Here is a 21,518-nt window from a genome sequence, read left to right as displayed (position 1 = left end):
AGTTCGGTTATGCCTTAGCAGTGTGACCAACGAGCTTTGTATGAAGGATTTTATTGTAAGTTACAAGCTAGAGATTTTAGTTGTAGTGAGGGGCCATTTCACCTCACATTAGGCTCAGCCTTGCATTCCACTGAAAGACTTATTGATCCAATAAAAAGGTATCATTACCATTTTATAGCTCTGTGTTTCCTGTTGAAAATCATCAGTCTGATGTTCGAGGCTAAAGAACAGCCAAAGTTCTGCAGGGGAATAAATATAGAATAGCAACGTTGTTTCCAGTTTATTTATAGCTGCTTAAAGGAGACTCTTCGTGCAGATACAGAGGAGAGTCTGTTTTTATTTGAAGTAACTGAATCATTAAAGTAATCAACACAGACCTAGACTTGATATATACAGCTGGTGTATATGCAACAGTATGACGATATACGTATAATATAGTCTGACTACAGTTTCCCTCACACATCCCCATCTGACAGAGCTTCCTCCTGTCACTTTTTACGACTTGTCATTCTCATGTTACACATTTGAAACCTGCTCTTCTTCTTCTTCTTCTTCTTCTGGTGAAGTTGACAGATTTAAAAATACTCTGGAGGAATATAGACTGAAATGAAATGTAAAGACTCAAAGTGTAATAGTCATTGAAGAATGGGCAGTTTATCTTTCTCTCTATAGATATAGATATAGATATAGAGAGGATAGAATCAGAATGCTTTATTAATCCCTGACTAAATTCTGTGGGTTACAGTTGACAGTAACCAACAAGACAGTAACAGACTAAACTGTTTAAATAATGCAACATGTCAGAGAGTTTACAAATGTAAGAAATAGCGCTAATATGTATATACGGCTCAATTATACAGATGGATGGATATTTAATTATTTAATTCGGGTTTGGTTTGGTTTTTATTGGGCTACTGATCGCTTTGTGTTGACAGCAACTTGGTCTTGCTCTTGAAATGAGCTACTAATTCCTTTGTTCATTCCTTTTAATTATTTTGGTTTATGGGCTTTTTGTATGACAAAGTTTAAATTGGTAGATGTCAGGCTGTTCATTCAGAATAACCTGAATTGTAAAACTGCTCCAGGGAAATGTCAGGTAGAGGGCGGCCTGAATCATTTTAAATGTGTCTGTATTAAACAGAAATAATAGAATTTCCAGAGTTTAGTTTTATTTGGATTACTTGAAAGTTGAATGAAGATTTCTTTTTTGTATTTCTTTCTTTTACCAATGTTAGGTTTTTGAATAGCGTGTGTGCAAATATGGCCCAAATTACAGATCCTGCTTCATTGTTTGGGGTATTTAAGGGAGTTAGAGTCCAGTCAGACACATGGGAGCATCCTAATGTTCTGACGACAGGGTTTCTTTAGTCTTGTCTGCTTTGCTCAAACACACCTACCCTCACCGCTCTGCACATGATTGTTTATGTAATGAAGAAAAAAAGAAAAACGAGGTTTTGGTTGAAGTTTGTTGTCCTTGCTCTGTATGCATTTCAACTTTACGATGGAGTGACGATCCTAACATGAACTACTGATAAAGGTGCTCTGACATAATTCACACCTGCCTGTCACTTTTTCTTCTCCTGTGTTTTTTGTGCCGTGTCATGCACGTTGTGTGGGCACAACCATTTAAAGTTCACAATCGTTTAAAATCAGTTTGCTTGTGTAATAGGAATGTATTTTCCTCACATTATATCATAAATCTTGCTGCTCTAACTGTTCCAGAGCACATGTCCCCTGCTGTCCTCTGCAGTCTTAGTTGCGAGGTGACAGCAAATGGTTATCTCAGTCCAAACGTGGGCTTTCCTCTGTCGTGTCCCACTGCTTTCTTCTGTAGCTTCAGTTGCTTTATAAAAATGTAACCACGTGTTGTGGCTGGATTGTGCATATCTGCTATGCATACGCTGTACATTTGTATTTTACATTGTGGAAAACACTACAATGGCAAACAAAAACATGCGTGATTCAGTTAAGGCTCGCTGCTCTGCCAGTTTCTTGAGCATACAATAACAACACCTACCTTGTCTCCACAGTGCATTAGTAAGGCCAGTGTTAGTCATCGCGCACCCCCCACTCCATCTGCTGCTTATTAAACACACTGCTTGCATGTCTTCACTACAGCACGTGTCATCTCCCTCCTTCTTCTCCTTTGTCACCATGGCAGCAGTTACTGCGGTGACAGCAGTCCAGATGTAAGGTTGCTGCTGGTGTCTTCAAATATAGCCGTGGCTACTGCACAGTCTGGTAGTTCAAAGAAAGCCCGACCCAATCAGTCAGTCAAGGAACACGCACTGTTCAGTGCTCAGACGTCTATCTGGTGTTTTATCATAAGTGTATAATGACTAGGGCTGAGTATCGTCACTGATTTCTAGAATCGATTCGATTCCGATTCAATTCGATTCAACTCAATTCAATTCGATTTAAATCTGGGAAATTTTGCCTCACACAGTCAGAAATATTATAATTCAGTTCAGTACATTTACATATTTTTGTATCTATAAAAAGGAAGCTGACACTTTCCAGACTTTATCAAAGGTGTGAGCATCACAGCAGAGGCCTTCGTGTCAAAGTAGCTGAAGATAAACACAGAAAAGCATGAAGGTGATTTTCCTGGTCTGGATTTTATAAAAATATTCTGCAGTAGATCAAAAACGAAAGAAAACCATTAATCAACATATGAACATCACCTCTGAAGTTACAGCAGTTTTATTAGAGACACGGCGTTTTGCATTTTGTATACTTTTAAAAAGTTTCAATTTGTTCAGCATTGAACGGCAGAAATTTGGTTTTCTTTTCGGAAGTAAGTCCATCCATCCATCCATCCATCTTCATCCGCTTTAACCGGGGCCGGGTCGCGGGGGCAGCAGCCTAAGCAAAGAGGCCCAGACCTCCCTCTCCCCAGCCACCTCCTCCAGCTTATCCGGGGGAACACAAAGGCGTTCCCAGGCCAGCCGAGAGATATAATCTCTCCAGCGTGTCCTGGGTCTGCCCCGGGGCCTCCTCCCGGTGGGACGTGCCTGGAACACCTCGCCCAGGAGGCGCCCAGGAGGCATCCTTGTCAGATGCCCGAACCACCTCAGCTGGCTCCTTTCGATGTGGAGCAGCAGCTGCTCTTCTCTGAGCCCCTCCCAGATGGCCGAACTTCTCACCCTATCTCTAAGGGAGAGGCCAGCCAGCCTTCGGAGGAAGACCATTTCTGCCGCTTGTATCCGCGATCTCGTTCTTTCGGTCACTACCCACAGCTCGTGGCCATAGGTGAGGGTAGGGACGTAGATCGACCGGTAAATTGAGAGCTTCGCTTTTACACTCAGCTCCCTCTTCACCACGACGGACCGGTGCAGCGTCCACATTACTGCAGCTGCAGCCCCAACCCGTCTGTCGATCTCCGGCTCCCTTCTCCCATCACTCGCGAACAAGACCCCGAGATACTTGAGCTCCTCCACTTGGGGCAGGAACTCATCCCCGACCCGGAGTGGGCACTCCACCCTTTTCCGGCTGAGAACCATGGCCTCAGATTTGGAGGTAAGTAAAAGGGAAAAAAACAGCGGCCGACAGCCTGTAAACAACGATAGACTTGTGCATAACAAGCAAGCGAATAATGTAGAAAACAGATTTTTAGACGGGAAACTGTTAGGAGAGAGAGAGAGAGAGAGAGAGCTGTGCATCGTGGTGGAAGCAAAACAGTAAAAGTCAGAGTGAGTCCATGACGATGTTTATGTGAAGCGTAGTTTGGATCTTCTTTTGCTGCTGGTTCGGTCAATATTGTTTGGAGAGAGATCAAACTAACAGCTTCAGAATCAGCGCAAAAACGGCATAAACACAAAGCGCGGACCCGCCGACACATCAGAATCAGCGAGCTGTCGGCTTTCAGCACCGACCGTGTCCGTGCCGTCGGTGAGAAAGTCACATCTCACTGATTCTGATCCGTCGGCGCTTTGTGTTTACGCCTTTGTGCAGAATCCGTGTTCCTGCTCTCATTTACTCTTTAGCTGTTTGGTGGTTGTTGAAATTTTGTGAGGTTTCACCTGAGATTCTGGCGTTTCGGGCAAAATAAATTTATATTAAAAAATCGATTCAGGATTTAATTAATCGATATCACGATTTTAATCGATAAATCGATAATCAAAACCCAGCCCTAATAATGACGGTGCTGACGATCATTCGTGGCCAAGTATCCAGAGATTTTATGTACTGGATAAATCGCACGTTGGCTTGATGTTTTGTTTTTTGTTTGTTTTCAGTCAGTGTTATCTCAGTAGGATGAACAGTTATTAACTGGTATTTTGTTCCTCAGGCACACACATGCTGATAAATCCTGATAGTTAATGTATAAGTACAAGGAGTTATTGTTGCTCACAGTGTGCTGTAGCAAGGTCTCATGGTGAACTACCAAATGCTTCAGGATGAACACAAATACCATTACACCTTCCACATGTAATATAACAACAAGGTTTGAGCCGATCACTGTTTGGGAGGTGGGAGTGGGAGTGGGAGGAGAGACAGACGAGTTAAGAAGCGTGCTTTAGTTGGCTGCGTCGAGGACTTCCCCACAGTCTCTGGGGACTCCACAGTCAGTTTCATGTATGAAACTATATGCGTGTAGTGATATTTAAAGAGTAACAGTAACAAAATATTTACAGCTTTAAAAAGAATAAAGAACTAATCTGCTCTTGTAGAGGTTTACTCTGCAACCTGACGACTCAACTTGGCTCTGAGCTTCGTGGACACGAATTCTCCGTTTCATAGTTTGAGTTAAGGTCCAAAAACACTCCGACCTGTGTGTCTTCATCAGCTGTACTCTTTGTCCAACTTAAACACATTTTGTCCAGTTTGTCGTTGTTCGTGGACTCGTCACATCGCCAGAATTATGACTTGACCAATGTTCCTGAGAACCACTAAAGACGCGCTGCCTCTCACAGGTGAAATGTGCTTTCTGTGACGGTTGACCTTTTGCATGTAGATCGGCGGACTTCCCCTTTAATTTTGTTTTCCCACAAATGTGCGTTTACTGAAATTGATCACGTTTCTCTTCATAAAGCCACTGAGATTTTTTTTTTTGTGCGTGTGTGTATTCAATAAATACTATTTGCAGGTTTTTGACAGTCGGGATGGCAGTGAATACAAACCTGACTTACAGTTTATACATGGATCAGGGAATGTATCAGTATTTTTAGTTTCTGTCACTTTTTAATATAAATAAATAAATGCAGGTTTAAATGAAGAAGATGGTTAAGTGTTTAAGGTATGTGCTAACTAAAAATAAAGACAAAATGATAGTTTATTAAATTTTAATGAAATTTGCAGATTGTTTCGGTGAAGTTTAATAAACTCCTTGCTATCTAAAATATAACAGGACACCGGAGTAAATTCTCGAGCATCTCACACTTCTGATAATCAGCTGTCTGCTTGACGTTTATTCAGCTGTGTAAAAACTATAACTTTGATCTCAGCCAAACCGATTTACTCAGGAACAAATAAAACACCAAAAAAAGCCAAACAATAACATTTTTAAGTTATCTAAGTGACTTATATATCATGTTTAACCTGAGTAGCGAAAGACGGCGGTGGGTTTGGAAACGATTTGCCGGGAGTCCGGTGTTCTCACGGCGCTAGTGAGCCTAGCCCCCGGCTAGCTATCGAGCTAGTGGGTAACAGACGTCTCCGAAAACGTCGGAGCGCTTTTGAAAGTATGTGGTGTCTTGATAAACTGAGCAGATATTTGAGGTTTACACAGTTACATTCTCGCCATGAAAATATGTTAAACGTTTATTTTGTGACCCAGAAAGAATAATAAGAGTAATATTAAGACTAACTAGCTGCCACCATTGTTGGAAACTGAGCTGGGCTGCGCTATGAATTCTGGGACACAGCTTCTTCTTCTTTGGTGTTTAACGGCAGCTGGCATCCTTGTACTTGCAGTGCTGCCATCTTCTGTTTCAGTCCGTTATTACACTCTTAAATCCTACTACTTATTCCTGCGTCTTTTGGGATCTTACAAAGCTTCAAACGACGCGTCGACTATTATCTGTGGGTTTCCCAGGTTTACTGACCAGTGGTCTGATCAGTGGTCCATTGTGGTATCAATCAGACCACTGGTATTTGATAATTATGATTGACATGACAGCACTGAATGCACATGTGCTGTATCAAGCATGCACCGGGACGAAGGAAAGACGTGTGGACTTCCTGGTGGAGCTTGCAAGAAAGTTGGCTCACTCTCATGCAGCTGGGAAGAAGGCAAGAAAAGAACAGTTGCTTCGGACTAGAGATGGCACGATACCACTTTTTTATGTCCGATACTGATACCGATATCATAAATTTGGATATCTGCCGATACCGATATGAATCCGATATAGTGTTTTTTAATGAACAAAACTGTTTTTTAAATATCTTGCTGCATTTTGTATAAGTTCATACTCAAGTTTAAAACAACAACTACACTAAAGCTATTCTGTTATACTTGTATGCAAAAAAAAAAAAAATTTCATAGTTCAGCAATACTGATCAATCTAATAAACTTAAACCTACACCATCCTCCCTATTCTGGTATTTTAAAGAGTACTTAGCGTAAATATTAAGCAACCTAACTAATAGGGTTCCAACTCCCAGCAACAACAAAAATAAATAAATAAAAAATAGGGAACCACCCCTCACGCTCCACCTCATGATGCTTAATCGACGTAATCAACCTTAATTTGATGCAGTGTGAAAAAAAATGCACAGAAATCAATTATTGTACAAGAAATAATAAATAGATTCAACATCTTTCTTCAACAAAATTGCAGACTGCACAGATGGTACCTTCCCAAAGGAAAAAGTACTATAGCTTACTAGGGTATATTAGACTTAATAGTTACTATATACAGTAATTGACTTCTATTCATTTTACATCAAATTAAAACTTTGGGTGTCAGATAATTATTTATTAAAAGCTAGACATTTTAAATGAGAATGAGAAGAAAGTATGTCTTTGTGCCCCCTTTTCCCTGTTAATGCCCTATCGGCCCCCCTGGCTAAACTTTGCTAGATCCGCCCCTGCACAGTTACCAGCGTCAGCTACGTAGAAAAAGATCCTCGAGTAGAAAGTAATATTAAATAAATTCTAACAACAGCTGATCAAGCTTAAATGTGCTGCTGTTGTTCAGCCGCTGGTTTCCTCTTTCTGGTGCAAAGTGGGCCAAAAACAAACAACAGAGACGGAGTCGCGACAGAAAAGCCGATCAGCTGATCATTAAGCAGTTTCATGATTGAAGTAGCAGCAAGAAGAGGCAGTCGCTCCATATATCGCTTGTTAAGCTTAACGCAGGAATGCTTTACAAACATTCAGAGATGGACTTACACACTTGCTTTACTTCTCTCGGGGATAACTTTGTCGGAGATGAAATGCCGGGTTGCTAGTGAAGCTCCAAATGCTATCCAGACCACCGACAGGTCCTGCATGCCACAGCCGCTCTATCACGTGATGCATACTGCTCCGACGTGCTAACGTTCTGAGGTGAGTTACGGCGTGTTGCAAGTTTTGTGAGGTGCTTTCGTGATATTTAATGGATCGGATTACATTTTTTATTTTTCTCCGATATCCGATCCAGTAATTTAGGTCAGTATCGGACCGATACCGATACGTAATATCGGATCGGTCCATCTCTACTTCGGACACAACCCTCCACACCTTGCCCTGGAAAAAGAGCCATGTGTCAGGTCAAACACAAATGCAAGAACAATCATGCCACTGTGCGATGTGTTCACTGCTACAGATACACGTGTGGTAAATGCAGACTACAGATACCATGGCAGTGCCAGGATTGTGAGTGATTGCTGAAAATGTTGAAATGTACTCACTCACTTTTTATTATTTGTAAATATGTGTACAAATGGTTGGGGGTTTTTTGTACTGTTTTTATCAATAAATCTCAGCAACAAAGGACATACACCCATGTGTGTTGATTTCTCCCTAAGATAGCAAACTGAAACACAAGTTTCCTTGTGGCTCAGGAAACTAAACACTCCAAGTTGGTGACTTTTGGAGATTTATTTTCCTGGATGATTGAGAATGCATCAAGACGAACACAAAAGGAAGTTCACCGCTTTTAGCAGCCCCCCCCCCCGACAAACAAAGAGGCAGTTGGCAGTTAGAAATCAGCAATCATTCACACAACCCCACTGCCCTCCAGAATTCTCAGGTAACATCCTAATTTACATATGAATGACTAGCCAATTTAGCTTCCACTTGGCTGAAGCTAAAGCCTAGCTAAAAGCCTACCAGGTAGAAAGCCAAATGGCTGCTCTCTGGGACTCTAAGCAGCAGTGTGTGATGAAGGGGTGGCAGATGACAGTGAAAGTGTTGGATTTAGGAATTTGCATCGTATGACACAGTGTGACTTCCGTGTTTTTAAAAGCCACAAATAAAGCTTCTGTACTCTGTGTGACCTGCTGGCATGGACATGCTTCATCAGCTCCTGACTGCAGAGTCATGTTATGCAAGCCATCAGCGTGTCCTTTAGCTTAATGACAGCAGCGCCTCCGTAACATGAGCTGATATAGTTTTAAAGATGAGGAGCACATTTCTCTATTTTTGTTTTGGGTGATTTTCTCTCACAGTTCCACAGAAACTAGTCCAGGGCTACTTCTGAGAAACTGAACTGAAAATGAATTGTAAGTCCAGCACAGGAAGTACTTTCCTCCTGTCAGCTTTCCTTTTACTGACATCGTACTGTAGGTCTTGCAGTATTCCAGAATCATGTCACCAACATTACTGCATCCAAGCTGTTATGTTAAATGTTACATTTGTTATATTTTTGAACGACAAACTTCAAATGGTTTTGTTTTTTTTCAGTTGTCGGTGAAACCTGATGACGTTGGTCAAAACTCTTCTTTGCTCACACATTGGCAGCTTTTGTCACTGTGGTGTTTGGATGGGCTGACGTCTCGATCGTGTTACAGGCGGTGGAGCAGCTCGTGTTTAACGTTATGATTATGTGTGTGTTTTAGGTGATCTACACCTCGTTTGGAGGCTCTGCCAAAGGGCTGCACTTTAACAATCTGATCGTGGGTTTGGTGCTTCTGACCAGAGGACGTGATGAGGAGAAGGCAAAGTGTAAGTATCTGTTTAGGCCATGAGATGTTGATTTCATTTCCCTCTCTCTTGTCTCGCTTTAAAAAAAACAAAGCAAAAAACAGAATAAAAGTAGTTTTAAAATTTGTTTTTTATGAGATATAATGTCACAGATATAATGCCACAGTTGGATAAACATACTTACTGTCATTAAAGTAATTTATTACATCATTACCTACTATGAAAAGTCATTTGTTAAAGTATTTCTAAATTGCTAAAACGAACCCCCTTTGCATGTAGACGGGGTGTCATGGTTAAACATCCGGAGGCTGTATTTCCTGTCATATATATTTACCTTTAAGTGCTTTCACTCTACCTCTTTTCATAGCGAGTTGCACTCGGTAATATCTCCACCACCAAATAATCAGCATCAGGCTGGTTCGAGCTAGCTTTAGCTGAACTAAATGCTGTTTCTGAGGCTGAGCTCTGGCACAGGTATTAACAGGCCTCGTGTTTTGAAGGTACTGTTTAAAAATGTGAAGAACTAATTAGCAGCTGACCCTTGTGAACACTTCTCAGTATCTCAGCCGTGTAAAGGCCCGACAGACTCCTGGATTTGTTCCACGATTACTTGGTGAAATTTCCCTCTGGGCTTTGACTCGGACATTTATCCTAAGCCTCGTCCAGTGCTGTCTTGGATGTTTGCTTTCATACTGAAAGATGAACAATTATGTAGATTTCTGTTGAGGTCATCAAACTGTTCTTTGTTGTATTTTAGAAGCTAATAAAACAAATAATGAGACGACTCGTTCCACAGCTATTTTTTCCCCACTATCAATTTTATATCTGTAAACTTTAAGAAACTAGTCTCCTGGGTCAATAATTCTGCAATCACTCATTTTAACCTGCGGTTTAGTCCTTTATAATATCTGTCTCCATTCTTTGTTCCATGTTAAGTGTTACTTGGAACAAAATCCATCCCGGATACGGATGTTGGCATCCGTCGAGTTATGTATAGGCAACATATGTTGAACGTGACAAAACAAACGAATGATGAAATTAACATAAACGAAACAGATTTGGGGCTTTACAATAAAAGTTTTTCTTAAAAATCTTTTAAATGTTAATAGTTACTGTATGTGTGATGACATTCGTCGACGCACTCGTTAAGGAGGAGATGGGGTACATGCATATATACATACACTGTGATCAAAGAGAAAAGATGCAGTGTTCATAGTTGTCACATCACTACTGGGACACGTCCACGTCCAGCTGTCCTCTAAACGTCTTCAGATTTAACTTGGCACAGCACCAATCTGGCATTTTGGCTCTCAGATCCAGAAATCAGCATTTATTTACCGCTTCCAGAAGGGCGTGGCATATGGCACCAACCTGTGAACACACCTACGCCTACCCCGCCTTACAGGCCAAATCATTCTCCACGGCAACCAGGCTGTCAGTGGCGGCTCAGTGAAACTGTAGGAATGGTTTAGCCGACACTGGACAAATACCCCGACACGTGACCAATGAATGCTCCTCATACTTCCTGGCCCGACACTGTAAATGTCCAAGTCAACCAAATGTTAGATTTACACGTGGTACTTGAAGCTAGCTGTAGCAGTTATCTTTGCTTTAACGGTGAAGTTTCTTGTTCTTCGCCTCCCACACGGTGGTGTTATTTACCCATCCAGCGGGTCACAAGTCCCCAAAAATCACGGTTTCTCTTCATATCTTTGTCTCCCCTCCATGAAGAGATGAACGTAGTCTTGGCTCGAGATAAAAACAAAACTTTAGTCTTGCAGTACTACTGACCGTCCACTGCTGACCGTCATGATGGAGCGATGTTTTGCCCGACAGGGTGGCGAGTCGCTCACGTGACTGAAAACTATGAAAAAGCGAGTCAGTGAAGTCGGAACTGCAGCGAAACACTTGAATTTAATCTGGGAACAAAACATTGAAATGTTGAACTTGTCAGTGGACTGATGACAGCTGGTGAGTGGTTCTGTTTTACTGCAAAACATCATTTTTAGAAGGTATTTCTACATATACAGCTTCAGAAAAGCTCGCTCACCTTAACTGTCCAAGCACACATGCGCCGGAAACTCTCAGAACTGTGTGAGACATCTGGTTGATTTCTTTGTAGGATAGGCTGCAAGCTGAAGGAGCGACTGTTTTGAGACCACAGTGATTGAAACGTTTCGTTTCTTTTTGTTTTTCATGCTTTTGGTTCGTCTCTTCTTCCTCAGGCTCATTCTGGTAGTCGTATCTCACATGTTGCAGGCATTCAAATCCATCAGGACATTATTGACATTGCGACTTTTATCAGCTCATTGCTGCTGTGTGCTGGACGCCTGCGTTCCTGTGATAAAGCTGAGCTTTCTTCTTCGTGTGTTTGTGTGCACAGACCTCTTCAGCCTGTTTGCCAGTGATCTGGGGGGATATGCTGCCAGGGAAGATATAGAAGCAGTTCTGCAGGTCCTGGATGGAGAAGTCCCGGCATCCCTGAAGGAGTCCTTCGGCGAGGTGAGCAAACGCTGCAAAAGACTGCACAGCATTAATCTGTTAACTCATGCACTCATGCAAGTGAGCTGCAGACTAATGACTCCTCAGCTTCTATCGCAGAGCGCTTGATCGTTGCAGAGGTTTCAGTCACATGCTTATAAAAGAGCCATTGTTACTAGGAGCGCACAGGGAGCCTCCTCGCTGTGATAATACAAAGTTTGGCTTATCAGCGAGTCATTGTGCTGGTTATTAAAATACCACCTGAAAGCATGCAAACCTCCCCACTCCCACCTCCTTTATAGCATGCAAACATCTCTAGAGACACAACACAATAAAGTCCCCTTCACACTAATGTAATACTCAGGTGTTGCATTTTCCCCCGATGATGTTTATGTCCATTATTATCCTTCTGCAATTACATGTTCACTTCTGAAATCACCACTAACCAAATCCATGTCCAAGACTGATTGTTTCATTTGTTTAGATGCTTATTTATGGGTTAAACAGAGTCGGGATATTGTTTGTGTGCAGGAGAAACAAAAAAGTCGTTTGGTACTGGGCCACAAGAGTTGAGGCTCCGGGGGGAAATTCATGGTTTTCAGGGTTTTTATCGGCTTTCAGTGTTATTCTTTTATCGTTTTTATCATTAACTTGGTTTCCCTGCGTCTTTTCCTGTGTGTTATGAATAAATCTTCCTTTTTGTTTGGTGCCGGTGTCGTGCCAAACTTGGTACCCCCGACAGAATTTGTTTCCCCTGCGTCAGGAGCACACGCTGGACTGTCCAAATCACGGACAAACAGTCTCCCACATTGCTGATTTTTAGTTCACAAACACTTCTTATTATGACGCATTACTCCTGAAACTTTGGAGGATTTAGCTCTTTATATAGTAAAGTTACAGGAGAATAAAAATAGTTATCAGCCAAAATGTTAATGGTTTGTTAAAATAATCCCATCTGAGCAATAAATATATAATTTTCTGTAGTAACCCTCAAACTGAATGGTAATGTAACGATACTAATTTTTCACTTTTTCACAAAATGAAAACATCAGTACTTCCTGCGTGCTCCCAGCACAGGGGAAACATTGTCGGGGATACCTACTTTGGCACGACACCGGCACTGGTTTTATTTTGTTGTATTTATCCGCCACACCTTTAAGGCCGGTCTGTGAAAATATTGTCGGACATAAACCGGTCAGTGGCGACTGCTGCTGTAAAGAGTTTTAAAACATCAAAAGAAAATAGTGCACGTGTATTTAAGAGCCTTCTTGGAGCACAATAAATATCACTCAACGATTTCACAATAAGTTTATTGGAGCTATCATTAGCAGTGCTAGCACCAGCATGTAGGCTAACGTCCACACACATGTACGTAATGTGGTTGCACAGTTTATGTGCAGCTGTTAACATTATTTATCGCTGAAGTATCAAAATAATTTAAGTCAAGTCCTTCTAGAGGGAGGTGTTGCAGCTCGGCTCGCTCTATTTTGACCAGCTTGTGTTTGTGGTGCCAATCATCTCGCTGACTGAAGCACACATACAGAGTTCAGGCCTTAGCAAAGCCATTGTGACATATAACATGTTTAAGCGTCACTTTTGTTTTAAAGGGGTGGCTGCATTACCTGCTGCCTCAGCCACTGGTAGTCCCAGGTGTGCACGAGGCCGTTCCTACAGTAGCTCTAAGTTTGTGCACGAGGGAACATTTGCATTCATCGGGGATCGTTGCGATTCATCAGGTTTCTTATATTAGAGCCTCGTCTGTCGTTCTCTGTTTGATGTTTGCAGCGTGAAACTGACATCTGTCAACTGAATAGAGCTTCCACCTTGATGTGAAGCAAAGTGCATTTCCCTTATCTATGTTTGCGCCCTTGTCCTTGGCTACTTTCTGCAGTCCTGCCCCGGCACTTGTCACTCATTTTGATGAGCTGCCTTCTTTAAAATGTCAGTAAACTTCTGTTGGGGGAAAAAGACGTTCAAGAAGCAGAAGTCGGTGCTTCTCGTCACGACTGAATGATTCGATTTGTCAGACTTTGTGTAATTTGTTAGTTTAAATTTAAAAGCCCTAAACCCCAAAACACTTTGACTGATGAATAACGATAGCTAATGAGTCCGTAGCGACGGGCCAAAGCCTTTCCTCATTAAATAGGCAAACGGGGATGGACTCGGCACACGGCTGGCGATCGGGTGTTTTGGCGACAGCAGATTCATTTTGCCTTTGTGTTTGTGCAGGGAGACAAGGTCAACTACGATCGCTTCAGGAACTGGCTCCTGCAGGACAAGGAAGCCTTCACTTTGTCCAGATGGCTGCTGTCGGGAGGAGTGTGTGTCACGCTGACGGATGACAGCGACACGCCCACTTTCTACCAGACCCTAGCGGGCGTCACACACCGTAAGGCCACCCCTAAAACAGCGTCCTGCAGCAGTGCGCCTGAATGTTATGTGTTTACTTCACACTTGAGACACTCAGGTGTTCATTTGATACCTGGTTTGTTTTAGATGGACTTTGGATTGTTTCTGGATGATTATTCAGCATTTTTAGTCACTACAAGAACCTGCCTCGAAATTCTGACCTGCCTGGCCAAACTCTGCAATGCACAAGGCCTTACTAACCAATGTTGCTCCACAGAGAATAACTTAGAAAGCTTTTAATGTGAAACTACTCCAAGAAAATTGATGGCTTGTAGCTTGTTAAAGCGGAGGGGAGGATTAATAAATAAAACGATTTAAAAAAATAAAACTTCAGCAGGTTAGAGCTGGTTTGAAGAGTAGTGTTTGTAAGGGGAAAAGGAGAGCATCAGACTCTTCTGAGTGGTGGGAATGCAGTTTGTGCTGATGGTGTTCCTGACGCTACCAGGAACCACAAGTTGGTATAAAGTTTGCATTAATACGAGCAGCAGCTGCTACCAAGATGTGGAGGTTTCTTGCTAGAAGGTGATGACATATACCAGTAAACACGGGCTGCTGGGAGGAGCCTGTTGCATGTGAAGGTGCAGCCCCGTCTGATTGTAGGTCGCGCAGAACGTTTGATTATTTGTAAATATTTGTTCCTGAATTCGAAGCAGCGAAACGTGCTGGTGCTTATTCTCTTCGTCTTGTTGCTTTCTGTTCTGTTTGCACGAACTGAACCCTCGGCTTGGACCGAGCTGCAGAACCACTGAAAAATTAAAACTCAGAATCCTTCCACACCTGTTTCAATGAGACTGATGTCATTTTGTGTGTGTTGTTGTTGTTGCCTGTGTTTAATTGTGTAATATTTGTAACTGTGAGATACTTGCTGCTGCCTGTTTCGGCCAGGTCTCCCTTAAGAAAGAGGTTTTGAATTTCAGTGGGAGGTTAAATAAAAAAGCAGGGACTAAAAGTGAAATATTTCAGGGATGTGATAGATTCACTGTGTGATGTTCTGCCATATCGTAGTGAGTGAAACGGACATTTTCCCATTTCCATCTTCCTCTTCCTGCACCTCCGTCCTCGGTCTTGGAGAGCAAACGTCTCAGGAAACACCACAAACGTCTCCCGGCGTGCGTTCCAGCTCCGACAGCGTTACACTTAAAACGTGCTGTTTTTAAACCCACTGACCCCGATTCTTATTTCATGTCGTCTTCCAGCTTCGTGACTCCATCACTCCTTCATATGAATCGTGAGTTCTTGTCAAAGTCTGAACCAGAGAACATGAATGTTGATGCTGTCGAGTGTCTTCTCATGCTGACAGCCACCTCTGTCCCAGCCGGCTCTTATGTAACAAAAGTATTTGAATGGGTGGTTTTATTTCTGCCTGGTGTTACTGATTGGTTTGTGAAAGACTGTTCAGGGTCAGTAAGTGTAGTATAGTGCAGCGTGTGCAGTACAGGACGTTACACGAGTCCTTAAAGATATTGTCCTGATGAGAGAAACTTTGCTTTGCTTGTGTAAAATGAAGGAGCTGAAAAAGGCTTGATAATCAAACCTTTTCATACCCTACAGTTCACTTTAGAAACACGCTGTGGTTTGCAGATACAAAGCCTTATTACCAGCCCAGACGTTTGATCTACAGCACAGTGTGTCTAAAAACATGATTACGTCACTCAGAAACAGCAAGTTTTTACTCTACGACAAAGAGTGTGAGACAAAAAAAGAAAAGAAAAAAACTGGTTACTGTTATTGTGTTGAGGACGTCCTCGCATACTAAGATCGACATAAGCAGGTGATAGTGTGTCTATGCTTGCAAAAAGTCTTTTAAAAGCAGTAGTGTGTGATGTAGCAGTACACTTATTCTGTCAACACGTCTCCACAAATCTGATTTTTTAAAAACTTTATTCTAAAACGATTTCTTAGCCAACTTCATGCCACATGATTCCCTGACCTCATCATACCTTAGATCCACATTGTTCCACAAACACAGAGAGATGCATGTGGGTGTGTCACATTGGTTTGTGGCTTTTAGCTCAGTTTTCCACATTTGCGTCTCACAGTTACAGTGAGAGTAACGATGGAGCGATCGTACGAACAGCAGTGATTGCTGGCACGTCAAACAAAAGCACGTTCTGTTGTTTGCTGTAGGTCAGTGTTTTCACAAGACCAAGAAGTAAATTTAGCCTGTTAAGTTCAGATGGCTGCAAAGAAGCTGTGTTGTCCAGAGAAGCTGAGGTTGTCTTTAATCTGGCTGCTTCCAGCTTATCCTCTTACCTTTGCGTCTCTTGATCTGTATTTGTGAGTGTGAGATGAAGAGAGAGCGTGACTGACACAGCCCTGGTTCATGACTCTCCAGAACGAGAACATAAAGCGTGACTCGCGGCGGAGCTTAGCACGGTGAATCTGCTGCTAACGTGCTAGCTTGGATGCTATCTTGGAGTTATTTGAGTAGAAATCCTTGGAAATAACCTTCCAGGCAGCTGATGCGGGGAGTTTTGCTGTGCTACGTACTGGCGGTGGCAACACCTGTGTAAGGATGTTCCCTGGATAATGGTATGGTATCTCTGCTGCCACTCGGACAGAGTAGCACCTCTGGGTGGGTATCAGACCTGCAGGGCGCCATGACGTGTAACGGCCCGTCATCAGATCAGTTTTGTCATTCAAATGAAAAGTACCTGGATTTGTTTTTCGTTGGTAGATTTATGCGTACCAGCATCTGAGTAGCACATCTAGCATAGCAGCAGTGCAGGTCCTTGGGCTCTGTAAAAGTTAATGCACATACTCAGAAGAGAAGACTGCTAAACTGAAGCTCATCATCATTATAAAGACGTTAAATCCAGCAAAGAATGGTTCTTGTGTGTCTTCGAGTCTACGCCAGTGTTTGTAGAAGTGAGCCTATGGTGGATGGGAGATGTGCAGGAGTGGATCCAAAGTGAGCCTCGTGAGTTTTATAGATTAGCAGTCAGACCGTCATTTGACTGAATCAGAGCCTTCAGTAATATTTCTGGCTTGTATCATTTCCTCCATGCCGTCTCCGTACAGTCCCTGGTGTAAATCATTCGTTTTGTATTCAGTGTTTCCTTTAACTTTAAATGTCTGAACCAGGAAGTGAGAAAGGTTGTGGAGCTGTGTTGACGTCCGTGTCTTTACTACAGAGAGTTATAAAAACCTTCTCTGAGTCAGAGAGAAGTCTGGGCTTCAGCTTCACCTGCCTCCCATCACTGCAACCTGTTTGTTACCCGTAGCTGCTAAAAACAAGCTTTCAGCCCACCTGACCGAGAATCCACAGTCCAGTTTCTACCAGGAAGTGCCGGCCGTTTGATTCATACGTCTGCGTTTGACAACTATTATCGTTTTGGCTACCTGCCACAGGCTAGCTGACTAGCTGCTGAATCCAGTTAGCTTAAGCTGCAGATTAGAAAGTTAAAGGAGGAGGCTGGTTGTTACCCCGGGCGGAGCTTCATGTGCTATATCGGTCTGATCCGTATCACTTTGTGACAACCAGAGGCAAATTCTCCCATTGCTCATTGCATTACCCTACCCTGGGTTTACTGATGATGATGATGATGATGGTGTGTGTGTGTGTGTGTGTGTGTGTGTGTGTGTGGTCACCAAATGTAATTGCTTAATTAGCAATAATTAGTTTATATGACCCTAAATTTGTACTTGTGGACTTGTATTAAATTTCCGATGATACGTTTGAATAAATTTTTATATTTCTTTCTTTCGGATGGTTAAACGTCACCTGGGCTACACCTGAAAGAACAACATCCTGACCTGTCTTTAAACATTAACAAAACGCTCTGTTATAATCAGTGAGAGTTGTGACACCACAAAGTCGTCTTTTTAGCCAGCTTTCATTGCTGACATGAAATAGGCTCAATATTATCAATTTATTGGTTCTTTCTCAGTCTCACTGAGCAACGTGCTTAAAGCCATAAACACACACAGCACTTTAAATACTGAACTAGTGTTCAGCGTGTGTCTTCTCACACACTTTTTTGTCACTGTTTTGTTTGCAGCAGTTGCAATGCTTTCATTCTGTATTAGTTATTTAAACCGTTTAAAGAAATCAGAAAGGAAACAGAACGACCTTCATCCTTTTAGACTGTTCTCATGGAGAAGATGTGAACGTGGACGGTAACATAACCAAACGAGCTGCTAGCAGAAGCTGGCCGACTGTTTCTCAGTGGAGGATAATGACCGAGCTCTGCTGAGGCAGTGGAGACAGCCTGGTTCTCCCCAGGAGATCCTTTCTTCTGCTGATGTACGATAAAGTATCTGAGTGTGCGCTCGTGTCGTGTTGCTCCTCCACACTCCCACAGAAGTTCTTCCCTCACCTGTCAGCAGCATCACTTATGGATCGCATGCTCCCGTGTTTTCTTTCCTCTTTGCCCTCAAGCACCATATTTATGATTCAGTACACGGTGTTATTTTTCTCCATTTGCATGGTTGGTACAGTAATAAAATTCAGTTAGAGCTGCATGATGTGAGAAAAATGTGCATCAGTAATGAAGATGCAAGAAGAAGGTTTGAAGTTTAGAAGTTTTAGCCGACACATCTTAATAACCTGTAAAGAAAAAGATAACGATTAACGCAGATGCTTCATGTACGCTGGGCTGCATTAACAGCTGATCTGCCTGCATTAGACATGCTGATGCGCCTCACGTGTAAAGAGACGTTCAGGTCTGCAGTGCATGTTTGCAAACAGCTTTCACCTGGACGATCTAAAATACAGTTTGCTTTTATCTTTCTATTCTCACATCAACGGTGCTGGATTGGTCATTTACAGAAATCAGGTCAAATTCAGATCTGCGGTGTTTCAACTGTTTCTTTGTGTTGTTCCATTTTAAATTACACACATTCGTTTTGGCTCTGTGGCTCAGTGCCGTGGACAGTAACCGTGTAGCCGCGTGGCAGCTGTTCCATAGTTTTGTTACTGTAACCAGGATAATATTGTTTGAAATAAAAACACAGACGGCTCCGTCAGCTTCCAACGTGACATTTTGAAGTGACCTTGAGCAAAAGGGGGTGGAGTGAAGTTATCAGCTGATACTAGCTAGCTTGTTTGGCATGCTGATTTAATCAACTGTGAGCAGCAGTGTACAGACTAACACACCTGTTTATGAGTTCCCAGCAACAGACTAACAGAACACGACGTTTGGCTCTCGTGTTCTTGGCTGTTCTGTACCACAGCACCTCATCTGTCCCGTGCTTCCATTTAGTGATGCAGAAACACCAACACCCCAGAAACGGTGGATGGACCCCAGCCGGTTGTGTTAGCACACCGGACGTCCTGGAGCCAGTCTCAGGAAGAAATATAGTTTTTGTTTTTTGGTTTATTTTGTTCTTCTGCATTTGTCTCGTTTTCACTTTATGTATATGTTGGCAGTCTCTGGATGAATGCGTTGACTTTAGAAAGTCCAAACAGGCTTTAAACCTGTCTCATAAAAACTTTCTGATTTGCTGTTCCTAATTCTTGGAAAGTGTGGAGAAACTGCTCAATCAAATGTCACTGTGCAACATTCGCCTGCAGTACGATCCTTCAGTGACAAATATCTGACTGCCCGTCTCTGTGCATCTCCTGCAGTGGAGGAGTCTGACATTATAGACTTGGAGAAGCGCTACTGGTTGCTGAAAGCTCAGTCCAGGACCGGCCGCTTTGACTTGGAAACCTTCGTTCCTCTCGTCTCTCCTCCTATTCATGCGTCACTGAGTGAAGGTAAGACGATACTTACTCAGTTTCATATCTGCATAGCTTTGCAATAATGATGAAGAAACGAGACCAAAGTGGCGTTCTCACTTTGAATACGCGACCTCAGCAGAGAACACGACCTGCTTTAAGCGTGCCTAATGTTATGTGTTGTTGATCTTGTTTTTTAGGCTTGTTTCACGCCTTCGATGAAAATCGGGACAATCACATCGACTTTAAAGAGATCTCTTGTGGGCTCTCCGCATGCTGCAGGGGGCCTGTTGCTGAGAGACAGAAATGTAAGGCTCGCTGTGGATTCAGATCCACACAGACACCCCACACAAGTCCCACCGCTGCCCATAACAAGCCCGTTTCTCAGTTGAAGCTGATATCCAGGGTTTAAATGTCTTTTTTTTTTCCTTAAAGAAAGTCCCGATCGGTCGGTACAGTCATGGACCGCTCTCATCAGGACTTCCACTGGTGCTTGAAATTACATTTGCACTGGCAGCAGTGGCAGCGTGTCGGATTTCCTGCTCGTACACTGAACGGCACGATGCATCGGTGTGGTGCTTCATCAACATCATAAACGTCTTTTTGGTCTCTTTCACTTCCAGTTTGCTTTAAAGTGTTTGATGTGGACCGTGATGGGGTTCTGTCTCGAGATGAGCTTCATGAAATGGTGGTGGCCTTGCTGGAGGTGTGGAAGGACAATCGGACAGACTTACTCCCTGTAAGTAAACTCACACTGTCACGCACACGCGCACACACAACCCTCCAGAGCGATCAAGGGTGAACTTTCATGTTTATGCCTACTGGAACCTGACTCATGCACAGAACTGTGCTCTGTTCTTTTAACTGTGGAAGGTAATTATAGCAGTCAGGGTTTTGTGAGTGGGAGAGGTTTTTCTTTTTCTGATAACAAAATATTTTCTGATCTGTTTAAGAGACGTATGCAAATATGCACATTCAGCATAAATAGAATGTAAATCTGTAAATTTGTTCTCTTTGTGAACTTTTCCACTATCAGCATTGGTTTAACAGCTGATATTTCTCCCTCGTGTGTGGTTTTTTTCACTAGTTTTGCATTTGGCTAGGGGCGTTACTGGTAGCATTAGGCGATACCTGGACCCTGCAGAGGTTGCACAGGTAGTTCAACTCCTCCAGGATGGCACATCAATATTTTGCCATTGCCAGAAGGATTGCTGTTTGCTTCAGCACAGTCTGAAGAACATGAAGGAGATTCCAGGAGACAGACAGTTACTCTAGGAGAGCTGGACACGACTCCAGAAGGTCCTTAACCATCAGCAGGACCGGTATCTGCTCCTTTGTGCACGGAGGAACAGGATAAGCACCGCCAGAGCTACAAAATGACCTCCAGCACTGGTGTGAATGTCTCTGACCAAACAACCTTCATGACGGTGGCCTGAGAGCCCATCATCCTCCACTGGTCCACCACTGGTCCACCACTGTCCATCACTGGCACCTTCTGTTTTTCACAGATGAGAGCAGGTTCACCCTGAGCACATGTGACAGATGTAAAAGGGTCTGAATGAGTCATGGAGAACATTGTTGCATGTAACCTTGTTCAGTAGGGGGGCATATCCACAGAGGGACATACAGACCTCTACGGGCTAGTTAACGGCACCCTGGCTGCCATCAGGTACCAGCATGAACTCCACTGACCCACTGTCAGACCCTGCTCTGGTGTAGTGGGTTCTTACTGGTGCACGACAATGCCCGGCCCCACGTGGTGCAAACGCGCAGTCAGGTACCAAAGGATGAACGAAGTGGTGCCGTCCACTGCTCCCATGCTCACCCAACCTAAATCCAAGTCTGAGACATCAGAGCATCGAGTGTCAGCAGGTTGCGCGTCAGACTGTCCGGGAG

The 21,518-nt window shown here is 43.0% G+C and overlaps 1 protein-coding gene across 5 annotated transcripts in view; it reads left to right on the top strand.

The window, feature by feature from the left end:
* Nucleotides 1-21,518, top strand: part of usp32 (ubiquitin specific peptidase 32) — a 68,433-nt gene that overhangs the window by 22,142 nt on the left and 24,773 nt on the right. For all 5 annotated transcript variants that reach the window (XM_040006444.1, XM_040006445.1, XM_040006449.1 and 2 more), the window contains exons 3-8: nt 8,986-9,091; nt 11,454-11,572; nt 13,781-13,940; nt 19,530-19,661; nt 19,823-19,930; nt 20,246-20,361. In XM_040006444.1, coding sequence (XP_039862378.1) covers nt 8,986-9,091; nt 11,454-11,572; nt 13,781-13,940; nt 19,530-19,661; nt 19,823-19,930; nt 20,246-20,361 — 741 coding nt within the window. The remainder of the gene's footprint in view (nt 1-8,985; nt 9,092-11,453; nt 11,573-13,780; nt 13,941-19,529; nt 19,662-19,822; nt 19,931-20,245; nt 20,362-21,518) is intronic.

Source organism: Simochromis diagramma, unplaced genomic scaffold (assembly GCF_900408965.1).
Source record: "Simochromis diagramma unplaced genomic scaffold, fSimDia1.1 OVJJ01000024.1, whole genome shotgun sequence".
Classification (NCBI taxonomy): domain Eukaryota; kingdom Metazoa; phylum Chordata; class Actinopteri; order Cichliformes; family Cichlidae; genus Simochromis; species Simochromis diagramma.
The sequence above is the reverse complement of the archived record's forward strand: the minus strand, read 5'-3'. Positions and strand labels throughout refer to the sequence as shown.